Genomic DNA, 13,272 nt, shown 5'->3' on the forward strand with positions numbered 1-13,272 from the left:
ACTATCAGCTGGCTCATTGATAACAATGGCAATGATGAGACTCTGAAGCAACAGGGACCAGATGGCAACACTTTATTGCCAGAGTCAGGGGGTTACAATGACCATACCAACAGGCAAAGTTGAAGGGCACCCTAGTGGACTTGACCTACAAGGAGATGTGGAGATGATTAGGAGAACATTATATCCCTAAAGTAAAATAGATGAATAGCCAGTGAGGGTGTTGCTTAATACATCAACCAAAAGAAGGCAAGAATATATGAACAGCAGATTAAGGGTGGCCAACTCAATAAGAACTCTTGATCTTTTGGCCACGTCCCAGAACTCAGCCAGTTTTCAGACCCAGAAACCATTGGCTGAAGAGGTGGCTAAGTCCACAGGAGGAAGAATTTTGAAATACCATGGCAAAAATATACTGTGTTAATTACCCCAAGTTTCCTCAAGAGAGACTTATTATTTACTTGAGAAAATACACCCTATAGAAAGAGGAATATCCAAATATTTTGAGGGTACTGTGTCTGAATTAACATTGACCCATAGGATTTCAAAGCATCATGGTAGAATGGAGGGATAGAGGGGACAGGCTCTGAGATAAACAGAACCATGGCCCAAGTCTGGCTCTCAGAACGTCCAGTAAGTCTATGGACCCATCCAGTGGTCAATTCTCTGGTCTCCAAATATATAATTGGAATTGACATATTTGGCTGTTGAAGGAACCCCACCTTGATTTCTTCTCATTCAAACCAAATGGGAGCTATCACACTGGGGAAGGTGAAGTGGGAGCTTCTAACACTGCATCTCTACACGCCCATCCCCTCTATCCCCCATTCTTCTGCCAGTCCAGGCTAGGATGGCACATCAAAACCCACTGTATTTGGTGGTGATGATGGGGAGGAATGGCAGAAATGAATGCTGCTCTAAAGGATCTCAAGAATACAGGGGTGGCGGTGGGGTGGTCCATATCATAGCTCCATTTAATTTACCAATCTGACCATTGCAGAAACCAACTGAATCTTAGAGAATGACTGTAGGCTACTGAAAACTCAAACAGTAACTCCAATCTCAGCTGCTGTGCCAGATATGTTATCTTTGCTGGAGCAGATTAATATGGCTTCAAGTACATGTTACAGCATTCTTTTCTATCCCAATCAGATAAGATCAGAAAAAGGAATAGAAACTGCATTTACATGGAACAACATACATTTACAGGTTAGTGGCCTACATTCCCTCCTGCTGTTATAACATGATGAGATGAGATCTGAGTTGTCTGGACTTCCTACACATCATGTGATCAGGAGGATGAGCAAGAACGGCCAGCATCCTGGAGGTGTTGGTAGGACATATGGGAGCATGGGAGTTTTAAGTTGGTGGCAATTGAGTGAAATTTTGTTCTTGTAAAGTATTTAGGATCCAGGTGGGTCAAGGGCAAGAGAGGACCTCTCTTCTAGAAGGCAAGTTGCTGCATCTTGCCTTTGCACCAGGAAGAAGGAAACAAAATTCATGGTAGGATCCTTTGGCTGATGGTGGCAACATATTCCACATCTAGGGATGTGCTTCAGCCCATACATTCTGTGACAGGAAGAGCTCCCTGCTTTGAATAAGGCCCGGAGCACAAAGTCAGAATTACAGTACAAGCAGCCCTGCCCCTTGGGCCATATGATCTGGCAAACTCTAAGCCACTGGAGGTATTAGTGATGGGAAGATATGCAGTGTGGTGGAGAGATGAAGCCACAGTGGAAGCCTCACAGAACAGACCTTTGGGCTTTTGGAGCAAGACCATGCCACCTGCAACAGAAACTTGTGTGCTTTTGAAAAGCATTCCTGGTGTGTTACTGGGGACCAGTAGAGACAGAACTCTTGATTATAAGATGCCAAGTAACCACGTGTCTGGAACTGTCCATTATGAGCTGGGTTCTATCAGAACCACAGAGTCATAGACGCAGGCAGGCCCAGCATTCCAAAATAAGATCAAAACTGTGCATCTGGGATTAAGGCTAAGCAAGACCAGAAGATATGAAGTAACTGCATGAGTAGGTAGCCCGGTTCCTCATGTCACCCACCACGGGTGTACCAACAGCCCTCCCTCAGATCATTCCTCGACTTTGTGGGGGGCTATCACCAGCTGAAGGAGTAGGAAGAGCTTGAACAGGTTTTATGGGCAGGTCCACTTAGTGTGTGGACGGAAGTTAAAAACAGGCTGTGGTTTAATTGCCACTGGGGTGGGAGGGGGATTGAGAACAGTGGTGAGGAAAAGCCGTCCCAATGGACAAAGCTCAGAGTGGTGCACCTATTACTTATTTTGTGTGGAGGGAGCAGTGGTCTGAGGTGAAGACTTCCTCATGGGTGGAGGGAATATTCTTATTGGGTAATCAGGGGGTTGGGAGGAATACTGAAAAATTGAAGACAAAGGAGTCTGGCATCAAGGAATGTGGAGGTACTGGAGGGAAAGGGCATAGTGTGTGAAGACTTTTGACTCACGTAGTAATGGACACCAGAAAGATCCATCACAGATAAGAGAGTGAGCAACCAAGAGGACATGTGACTAAGCCAGTACACATTAGCCAGCCTTTGAATTGACATGATGAGCACATGAACAGAGGAACCACAGGGGCAGAGACAGAGGCCATGCCTGGGCTCTATTTTACTGACACTTTTCTGAAAGTCTAACCTGCCAGCAATAGAGACCAATACTGAACTCCCAAATGGACAACTTCTTCAAGGAGATGAGTTCCCATAGTTAATTTACATATGTTGGGGGATCAGTGTGCATCCAACACATGAGGCAACACATCAGACATTTTCTTAAAAAAATCCTAGGAATTTTAGTAACTTCAGTGCCTAATGTTAGTATCTTTAGTACTTGGCTTCAGTCTCATGCTATTCAACTGAGTGAGGATAACTATAAATAGTACACATTAATGTAAAAAAAATCACAATGGTAAACTTCCTAACACAGGAAAGGAAAAGAATCAAATAAGCTATGGTATCTTTTCAAACATAGTTGGGACATTAAGTCGATGGTGTATGCAAAATTGCTTAGCCTCCTATTAGGCATATAATACTAGGTGCTCCGCAAATATTAGTTGAATAATTATTTGTCAGACCATTGGCCTGGATAAATGCTTTTACAGATATTTATAGATACTGGAAATTTAACATCTTAATGGGAATTGTTATAAAATGCTATTTTTCTTTTCTGTCTTAAAATAATTTTATAATTTCAGTTTTTCCTAATAACTCTGTGTTAGCATATGGACATCAAACATTGCCTAGAATTAACAATGATATTCTCAGAGCTGATGGCATGTGTAAGGCTGTGTTTGTCTTTTAACCTTGAAAATCTCTTCTCTAGTTGGTATATTTCCTATTATACTCCTTATCCTCTGTTCTGATTCTTTACAGATATCAGTGGACATCAGAGTGTTTCAGTCAAGACTGGAAGGAACAGAACCTAGCCTAAATTAAGGAGGATTTACTAAGAAGATACTTGGTGTTGTCATGGCAATGACGACTCTCTAAGCTTATGGGAAATTGAGCTGACATCTGGAAAAGCAAGAGTAACGAGGCCGTGTGTGTGTGTGTGTGTGTGTGTGTGTGTGTGTGAACACAGTCTCTTTCCTTCCTTTTTTTCTATGTTCCATTCTCCTGCTCTATATGACATGGCTTAAAATGATTGTTCTAGCCCTCACTAAATTTAACTTTTTAGTTCAAATGCCAAATACAATCTGTGAAATCTTTCTGGTTTTTAGTTCAACTTATCAAGAATGAGAGTGTGATAAGATCTCTAAACAGCTGATAATTTGGCTTATTCTAGATCACCCTTGGTTAGAGAAAGAGAGAAAAAGACCTGGAGCACAGGGGTCCAAGTGCACAACCATAGCTGCCTAGTTTCACCCCTACACAGTGCTGTGTGTGTGTGTGTGTGTGTGTGTGTGTGTGTGTGTGTGTGTGTTGCTGTTCTTAGGGAAGGAACTAGAATTTATAAACCTAATTTTGATCTTAAATTAGAGTTGGAAAAATTATATCTGGTCCTTCCAAAAACTGTTTCCATTTTCATGTTGACCAGCTTACATTTGAGAGAGCTTTCCTGCTCTAAATGATATTAAGAAAAGATGACAAGGATTAGAATTCCTAACTTTTCCTTCCGACTTTTCTGTACTATCTACAAGAATTATATGAAAAAGCAAGTTCAAACACTATTTCAGGAAACAATAACACACTCATCCTAATGATGCTCTTTTTCTTTAAGATCAATTTAGACAGAATGGTTGATCAGCTCCAGGGAACATGGAAATCCATTTCTTGTGAAAATTTTGAAAAATATATGAAAGAGCTGGGTAAGCCATTTTTACCTGCATATCATAGCCAGTAAAAATGGGAGATTTGATAGCACAGAAACCTGGTCTGTATATCAGCTTTATCTTGGGCCCCTCCCTCCAATAGAAACATAAGAAACAATCACATAGAAACGATTAACATTGGTTCAGGACCTAGATACAGTTCTACACAAAATTAGTTTGTAATTAACAGAATCCTTGCTCTCACATAATTTACCATGGGTTTAAATGGCTAAAACAAATATGCAGTATATATTAATTATATTATTTATATTATTACTATATTATTATGTATTATAGTAATATATTATAATATTATATATTATTACATATTATATGTATTATTTCCATAAAAATTTTAAAGCAAAAAGTCATAATTATTTTTAAAAAACAATCATTTTTTTCAAGGATTTGCTCTATATCTTTAGAGGATCTTCAGAATAGATCTTGTTTTCCAGCTGAGATGACTGGGGCCTTCTGTGGTGTCTGTCCACCATACTCCAATCTCTGTTCCTATTGTAACATTGCCTTCTCCTCTTCTGTAGTGTAATCTCACTCTTTATTTTCTTATAAGGGAAGATTCTTATAATGAGATTGTGATTACATTTAGGGTCCACATGGCTGATTAGCTCCCTATTTCAAGATTCTTTTTTTTTTTTTTCTATTTCAAGATTCTTGAGTTAACCATATCTACAAAGTCCCCTTTGGCCTGTAAAGGGACATTCACAGGTTCTAGGGATTAGAGCGTAAATATTTTTGGTAATCATTATCTAATACATCCCAACTTGTTATCATGTTTCACAAAATAAATTCATGAGCCATATTAGAGTGTTTCTTTAATTTATCTTCTCTTAGAAATTTAACTTCATTATTGTATATGTGATGCTATTTCTATAGAAAATAGTCCTACATGTAATGCACAAAGCTGTGTGCACAAGGATTATTTGCAATAAGAAAACATGGAAACAAACTACATGTTCATCAATAGGGAGACAGATGAAATAAATATATATACTCTGTAAAATATTATGTAGTAATGATAAAAATTTGTATCTACATGTACTGACACAGAAAAGACATAGAGATGGGGGAAAAGTAGGTTAAATAACAATTGTTATGACAGAATATCTAGATTTAAAAAATTTTTATATGTAGTGGTGATGGTTGTATAATTTTGTGAACGTACCTAATGCCACCTAATTGTATGCTTTAAAATGGTAAAAATGATAAATTTTATGTCGTATGTATTTTAGCACAATAAAAAATACTTTATGGAAAAAACAACTCTATATGTGTGTACATACAAGAATACAAGTAAAGAAATAAAGATCTTAAATAATCCATGCCCAAGTATTTCCTCTGTATAAATGAGTGCATTTTAAAAGAGGGAGATTTATTTCAAAATAGGGGCTTTAATAAAATTTCCAAAGAGGTTCATGAACCAACAGGAATAATACCTACTGAGCTAAAGAAACAGGACAACCAGTAGTCAAAATTAGAGACTGATTTTTTTTCTTGCAAAATATAATCTATTTTAACAAAATGGTGGTGCTATAAGCTTCAGCTACTTGAATTCATATAGCATTAAATCTGCTTAACTCGCAGACCTCTTAGCTACTAAAGAATTACGCAGCGAACATGGGTTTCTAAAGTCAGCAACAGATTAACTATGGTGTCCTTTCATCTGGTTTCCAGGAATAGGAAGAGCCAGCAGGAAACTTGCCTGTCTGGCAAAACCCACGGTGACCATTAGTACCCAGGAGGATATGATCACTATAAAAACCAAAAGCATCTTTAAAAATAATGAGATCTCCTTTAAACTGGGAGAAGAGTTTGAGGAAACCACACCAGGTGGCCATAAGACCAAGGTGAGGCCTTCAACACTCTTTCAGTTACATTTTGTAAGAATGTAAATTCGAAATTATTCTAAGTAAGGAAACAGTTACAGCAAATACATCTAAAGTCTGTATTAGATAAACACTGACTAAAACCTAGGTCTGAGGATCTTAAATTTTAATATGCATAGACATCTCCTGTGATGCTTGCGAAAAATGCTTATTTGTAGGTCCCATCCCCACAGATTCCAATGTCTGGGGAAGGCACCCTAAGACTGTATTTCTAACAATTCTGAGGCAGAAGCTTAGCAGATGCATATTGAGAATCATTTCTTTAGATTCTTTTCTCAGAAATAAAAGTTACGCCTTTCTACTTTGTAGCAGTTTTCTATGCGTAAAGTTAGAATGAATAAAACTACATTGACCAGTATAGGTGACGTTATTCCTCAGTACCAAATTAACCACAGGCCCCAGTGGCTTAACACAATGGAAGTTGCTTTCTTTTTTTTTTTTTTAAAGATTTTATTTATTTATTAGAGAGAGAGAGATAGAGAGAGCATGAGCACAGGCAGACAGAGTGGTAGGCAGAGGCAGAGAGAGAAGCAAGCTCCCCGCTGAGCAAGGAGCCCGATGTGGGACTCCATCCCAGGACGCTGGGATCATGACCTGAGCCGAAGGCAGCAGCTTAACCAACTGAGCCACCCAGGCGTCCCTGGAAGTTGCTTTCTAAGTTAGTATACATATTCAACAGTACTCCTCAGGGCTGGAGAAGTTTCTGTGCGAGGAGTGGAGAGCAAACAGGAAATGAGGGCATAGAGTATCTACCCCTCTTAATTTCTCAGGGAAAAGAGAATTTTACTTAGTCTTCAAGATAATATATTTTTACTCTTACAAAACCTTCTCTCCCCAGAAGAATCAGCCAACAAATTTAGTGCTGACGAAGTCTTACAATATAAGTAAAACTTGTAAACACCAGTCTAAAACTACCTGAGAATGTCACAACAGCTGAGAAGAATTTGGTACTTGATAAAACGTTACTATTCAAATGTGACAATCTGAGCTGAATTCTGTTTTGTCCATTTTCAGAGTGTGGTAACTTTCGATAAGGACTCTTTGATTCAGGTTCAAGACTGGGATGGCAAAGAGAACACCATAAGGAGAAAGTTGGTGGATGGGAAAATGGTGGTGGTGAGTGAACCTGTCTGTCATTATTTTCGTCACCTGCTCTAATACTTAATACATAAAATCATTCAAATAGGTTGTTCTGAAATAATAGAAGTCAATGTAATTTTTCTTTTTCTCTTGCTTTATAAGAATGGGGGAAAACACTGGCAGATAAATATAATAGATATAATATTTATGCATGACCATAAATATTATAAAATGTGGGTTGAGGAACTAAAACACTAAAGAAAATAAAAGAGTTGTTTGCCTAATTCTTTGACTTACACATAAGCCAAAACAAGCATGTGTTTGTGCAATGAAGATTTCAGCAGGGATTGTGAGATGTTGCTAATACTTTGCTCCATACCAGGATCAATTTCCCACTGTTTTCCAGTTCAACACCAAACAAACATGTGAAAAGGAAGTTTAAACTAATGCAAAGTTTAAGTGGTATCCCCTTAGTGTATGGATGAGTTGACACAATTAAAAACTGACATTTCTGTGACTACTGTTTGCATGCTTTCATATATTATTTACCTAATCCTCACAATAATCCTGTGAGTTAAGACTAATTAACCCATTTAGAAATTCAAAACCACATTGAGATACCACCTTATACCAGTTAAAATGGCCTCAATTAAACAACATGTGTTGGAGAGGATGTGGAAAAAGAAGAACCCTCTTATACTGTTGGTGGGAATGCAAATTGGTGCAAACCACTTTGGAAAACAGTGTGGAGATTCCTTAAGAAATTAAAAATAGAGCTACCCTACAACCCTGCAATTGCACTACTGGGTACTTACCCCAAAGATACAGATGTAGTGAACAGAAGACAGAAGGGCCATCTGTACCCCAATGTTCATGGCAGCCATGGCCACGATCGCCAAACTATGGAAAGAGCCAAGATGCCCTTCAATGGATGAATGGATAAAGAAGAAGATATGGTCCATATATACAATGGAGTATTATGGCTCCATCAGAAAAGATGAATACCCAACTTTTGTTTCAACATGGATGGGAGTGGAGGAGATTATGCTGAGTGAAATAAGTCAAGCAGAGAAAGTCAATTATCACATGGTTTCACTTACTTGTAGAGCATAAGGAATAACACGGAGGACATTAGGAGAAGAAAAGGAAAAGTGAATTGGGGGAAATCGGAGGGAGAGATGAACCAGGAAAGACTGTGGACTCTGAGAAACAAACTGAGGGTTGTGGAAGGGAAAGGGGTGGGGAGAGTGAGCCTGGTGGTGGTTATTTAAGAGGGCATGGATTGCATGGAGCACTGGGTGTGGTGCATAAACAATGAATCTTGGAACACTGAACAACAACAACAAAAAAGACTAATTAGCCCATTTAACAGTTGAGAAAACTGAGATTCAGCCACTGATTTACCTAAGGATATTCAGCTAGAAAAACATGGTGGTGCTGGGATTAAAAACCCAGGTTAGCTTAATTTCAAAGTAATTTTTGAGACCATTCTGCTCCCTTTGAGGATGGCTTCTCAGGTCATCTTTCTCACTGTCACACAGTAGAGGGAAATATGCCAATGATTCATCTCCCTAAACCTCCAATTGCACCAAAATGAATAAAATGGCAATTTTGGACATAATGTTAAATAGCTTTAAGGGAATATGTGAGAACTATGTGAAGTAAAAAAAAAAACAACAACAAAAAACCTATCTTCATTTCTTAATGTAAGGATAGTTTTCCTTCCAAGAATGAAGAGTGCATTTCCTTATAAAGTAATAAGTGGAAGAATAAGCATACTTGACTTTATTGCTCCTTATAATGACATTAATCACCACACAGTATGTTTTTAATTCATTAGGGAAAATGTAGATTCAGAATCCAATTTGTGCATTCAGTACTGCCATTCAGTACTTCTGTGACTTCGGATGAGTCATTTATCCTCTCCAAGATTGAGTTTACTTGCCTTCAAAAATGCAGGACTGTCTTCATGGGTTTGTATTATTATTATTATTATTATTATTTTATTTTTTCAGTGTTCCAAGATTCATTGTTTATGCACCACACCCAGTGCTCCATGCAATATGTGCCCTCCTGGCTCACCCAGCGCCCCCCACCACTCCAAAACCCTCAGTTTGTTTTTCAGAGTCCACAGTCTCTCATGCTTTATCTCCCCCTCCAATTTATCCCAACTCACTTTTCCTTTCCTTCTTCTAATGTCCTACATGTATTCTTATGCTAGAAGCTTTGAAAGAATTAATAAGATTGATAAACCACTGGTTCTTTGAAAGAATTAAGATTGATAAACCACTGGCCAAACTAATCCAAAAGAAAAGAGAGAAAGGACCCAAATTAATAAAATTATGAATGAAAGGGGAGAGACTACGACTAACACCAAGGAAATAGAAGCAATCATCAGAAATTATTATCAACAGTTGTATGCCAATCAGTTAAGCAACCTAGAAGAAATGGATGAATTCCTGGAAACCTATAAACTTCCAAGACTGAAGCAGAAAGAAATTGACAACCTGAATAAACCAATATCCAGTAACAAGACTGAAGCAGTGATTAAAAACCTTCCCAAAATGGGAGTCCAGGACATGACTGATTCCCTGGAGAATTCTACCAAACATTCAAAGAAGAAATAATACCTATTCTCTTGAAGGGTTTCAAAAAATAGAAACAGAAGGAAAACTTCCAGACTCTTCATGGGTTTTTTTGAGAGAATTAAATACCATCATGTATATATCAGTGCTCTAAAAACCATAAAATACTATATCAATGTAACTTAATGTTATTATTTGAAAAATGTAGTGTATATAAGATTAGCAAAAATGCCTCACTATAGGCATTTTAAATGTTTTAACAAAGACTTCAGATTTTATACTCTTTGCCTTGCTTTTTGTATACACACACACACACACACACACACACACACACACACACATTATATATACCATATATATGTATAACCACATGTATCATATATATGATTTTCCATTTTGTTAGCAAAATCAGCTAGCAAACCAACAGTTGGTATCTATAGTTATCTACATAGATCTCTTTTCAAGATTTTCACAGAATGTATGTATGGATAGTACTTGGTTTGCATTGTTCTAAAATCAGTTTCACCAGCAATACTGAAATGTCTCATCGTTCCTTTGTCTTCTAGGAAAGTGCCGTGAACAATGTTATCTGCACTCGGACGTACGAGAGAGTACCAAAAAACTCAGTCTGAAACTCTTAAGCATCCCCAAACTGTGATCCAAACTGCTGAGGTTGTTTAAATAAAACTTCAAAGTAAAATGTTACATCTGTTAATATGAGGGAGCTTGTGGACAAGCACTGACAATTTTGATTTCCAGTTTTTATATGCCTATGTTATATTGTACCTTGGTACTGGGAGCTGTGGGAAAGCAAGCTGCTATAATGAATTCAGGGCTGCTCTCATGCATTCAGAAAGGCACTTCATGTTGATTTTTTTCCCATTAAGCATATTATGTCAATCCTTTATATTCAACATGATCTGCAGTATACTGGGAAAATAGTATTTTTATTATTTTTTTTTTAAAGATTTTATTTATTTATTTGACAGACCGAGATCACAAGCAGGCAGAGAGGCAGGCAGAGAGAGAGGAGGAAGCAGGCTCCCCGCTGAGCAGAGAGCCCGATGCGGGGCTCGATCCCAGGACCCTGAGATCATGACCTGAGCTGAAGGCAGCGGCCTAACCCACTGAGCCACCCAGGCGCCCCAGGAAAATAGTATTAATTATAAATCCTTTTTGGGGCACCTGGGTGACACAGCCAGTAGAGCATCTGACTCTTGGTTTCTGCTCAAGTCGTAATCTTGGGCTCGTGATCTCTGGGTTGTGGGGTTGAGCCCCACATTGGGCTCTAGGCTCAGTGTGGAGTCTGCTTGAAATTCTCCCTCCCTCTGCCCCTCCCCACCATGCTCGTGTGCATGCTCTCAGTCTCTCAAATAAATAAACAGATCTTTAAAATTAGCAACAAAAAAATCTTTTTATAGGGTGCTAGAGACACAACAGAAAACAAAAGAATCCATGCCCTGATAGAGTTTGCAATCAAATGGCATTGGAGTCTGTTTAGAATGATTCACATTTCAGATTTAGCTTATTATAGTATATGATGATTTGTATTTAGAAAGAATTTTGTCCTAAATGCCCAGAATTTTTAATCCAATATCTAAATTATTATATCACCCACTGATACGAATAGAACTCTATAAATAAAAATTTGTTAATAAACTTCTATGCTAATTTCACTGAGCATTTTCTAACATAACCATTTATTTTGTGAGCCTCTCAGTGTTTTTCAATTTCTTGCACACCAAGGCAATTGTCTAAAATTAGTAGTGTGTAGCAATTTAAAACCCATAGTATGAGGACCATTGAAAGTACTAACTTAAGCATTTTCCCATCTTATAAGAATTGGTGTGTAAGAAACTCATTTTCTGTCTTGATTATTAAAAAAATTTATACTTAGATCAAACTTATAATTAACAAAAAAGCTTCATTAGAACATGGTTTGCAGAACCCCCCCCCCCATTTTAAAAAATTTTTAACCTCCTTTATCCACTGGGAGAAATGGGTGAAGGGGGTCAAAAGGAAAAATATTAATTTTTTAATAAACTAATTGGGGCAGATTGTGTCTCACAGGTTGAACCTCAACTCTGTGTGAAAGAATGATACACAGGTCTGGAACTAGAGCAATAACTGAAAATCTAATATATTAGCAAGCTCTTTCTACAGAAAACATATAACCACTACCATCATAGTAAAAGCCAATGCAAAGGAGAATATTCTGTTTTATTAGCACCAAACCTTATGAAGTTTAGGCCAGGAAGGGATTTTAGGAACTGCCTGGACTTATCACTTTATTGTGTAGATGGGGGCCAAATTGGTAAACTACACTTCCATAGTCCCATGATGGTTTTAGGCAGACCTGGAACCAGAACCCATGTTTCTGGATTATTCACCTCACAGCCCTAACAAAGGGAATCAAGATACAAACAGGTTCACAGTGTACAATTATGGATCAATTTAACACTACTTCGAACTTAAAGGATAAATAAGCTTCCCTTTATGTTTTTATGAGAGGGAGAGAGGGCACAAACAGGGAGGAGGGGCAGAGAGAGGGGGAGAAGATGACTCCCTGATGAGCCGGGAGCCCCAAGCAGGACTCGATCTCAGGACCTTGAGATCATGACCTGAGCTGAAGGCAGACGCTTAACCCACCGAGCCACCCACGTGCCCCTTTCCTTTATGTCAAAACGTGTGGCTGGATGCACAGCTTGGTCCAAGCGATGACAGAATTTGCCGTTTGTACTCACGACCCATCGCTGTTTATTTGCCTCAGTTATCTGTTAGGGGATCTCGGAGTTCCTGCAGAAGTGAGAGACGCAATTGTTTATCTTTCGGTTGCTGAAATGATGAAGACGACAATGGAAGGCATAGAAAAACGTCCTCTGCGCTGCTTGTGCTGCACAGAGAGGATCACAGGCTGAGGCTCAGGGAGCTATTTTCCCGCCGCCCTGTGGATGGCTGTGTGCGCAGCAGCCGGCTGCAGGCTCGGGGGACAACGTGTGGCACAGAAGTGGGAAAGAAGCATTCTCTCCCCCCCCCCCCCAAATGGAACCCAGCGCTGCTGTGATACCCGAAGGGTCAGTGGATATGGCAGCTTCGCACACAGTGCTCCTGGCTTTGGTATGAGGATTCTGGTCTGCTGTGGTGACGGAGGTCCTCTCGAGGGCAGCAGGAGCCCGTGCAGGAATCCTGGCGGTGAAGGCCTGGCTGACAGAAAGCAGCGCCCAGGACAGGACGCCCGCGAGGACTCCCTGGAACATCTGCGACTCTGAGCCCGGCGTGGGTGTGGGCGTGGGTGGGGGTGGGAGCGGGGGCTTTGCAATGGCTGGACTTCTCCACGAGCAAGTGCGAACATCACTTTTGGATGTT

At 39.2% G+C, this 13,272-nt stretch overlaps 1 protein-coding gene across 1 annotated transcript; it reads left to right on the top strand.

The window, feature by feature from the left end:
• Window positions 1–1,972: 1,972 nt before the first annotated feature.
• Window positions 1,973–10,611, top strand: LOC111156840 (fatty acid binding protein 12). The gene is made up of 5 exons (XM_022517939.1): window positions 1,973–2,031; window positions 4,247–4,334; window positions 6,030–6,202; window positions 7,256–7,357; window positions 10,473–10,611. The coding sequence occupies exons 2-5, from the start codon at window positions 4,262–4,264 to the stop codon at window positions 10,536–10,538; spliced, it is 414 nt and encodes a 137-aa protein (XP_022373647.1). The 5' UTR covers window positions 1,973–2,031; window positions 4,247–4,261; the 3' UTR covers window positions 10,539–10,611.
• Window positions 10,612–13,272: the final 2,661 nt, after the last annotated feature.

The sequence above is a fragment of the Enhydra lutris genome, unplaced genomic scaffold (genome assembly GCF_002288905.1).
Source record: "Enhydra lutris kenyoni isolate GAN:26980312 unplaced genomic scaffold, ASM228890v2 scaffoldscaffold49, whole genome shotgun sequence".
In the NCBI taxonomy this organism is placed as follows: Eukaryota; Metazoa; Chordata; class Mammalia; order Carnivora; family Mustelidae; genus Enhydra; species Enhydra lutris.

Bases quoted from the DNA above. Each gene is read 5' to 3' on its own strand.
- LOC111156840 (XM_022517939.1), top strand. From the start codon at position 4,262: ATGGTTGATCAGCTCCAGGGAACATGGAAATCCATTTCTTGTGAAAAT. The intron at 4,335-6,029 runs GTAAGCCATTTT...TCTGGTTTCCAG, and splicing joins AAAATATATGAAAGAGCTGG to GAATAGGAAGAGCCAGCAGG. The intron at 7,358-10,472 runs GTGAGTGAACCT...TTTGTCTTCTAG, and splicing joins TGGATGGGAAAATGGTGGTG to GAAAGTGCCGTGAACAATGT.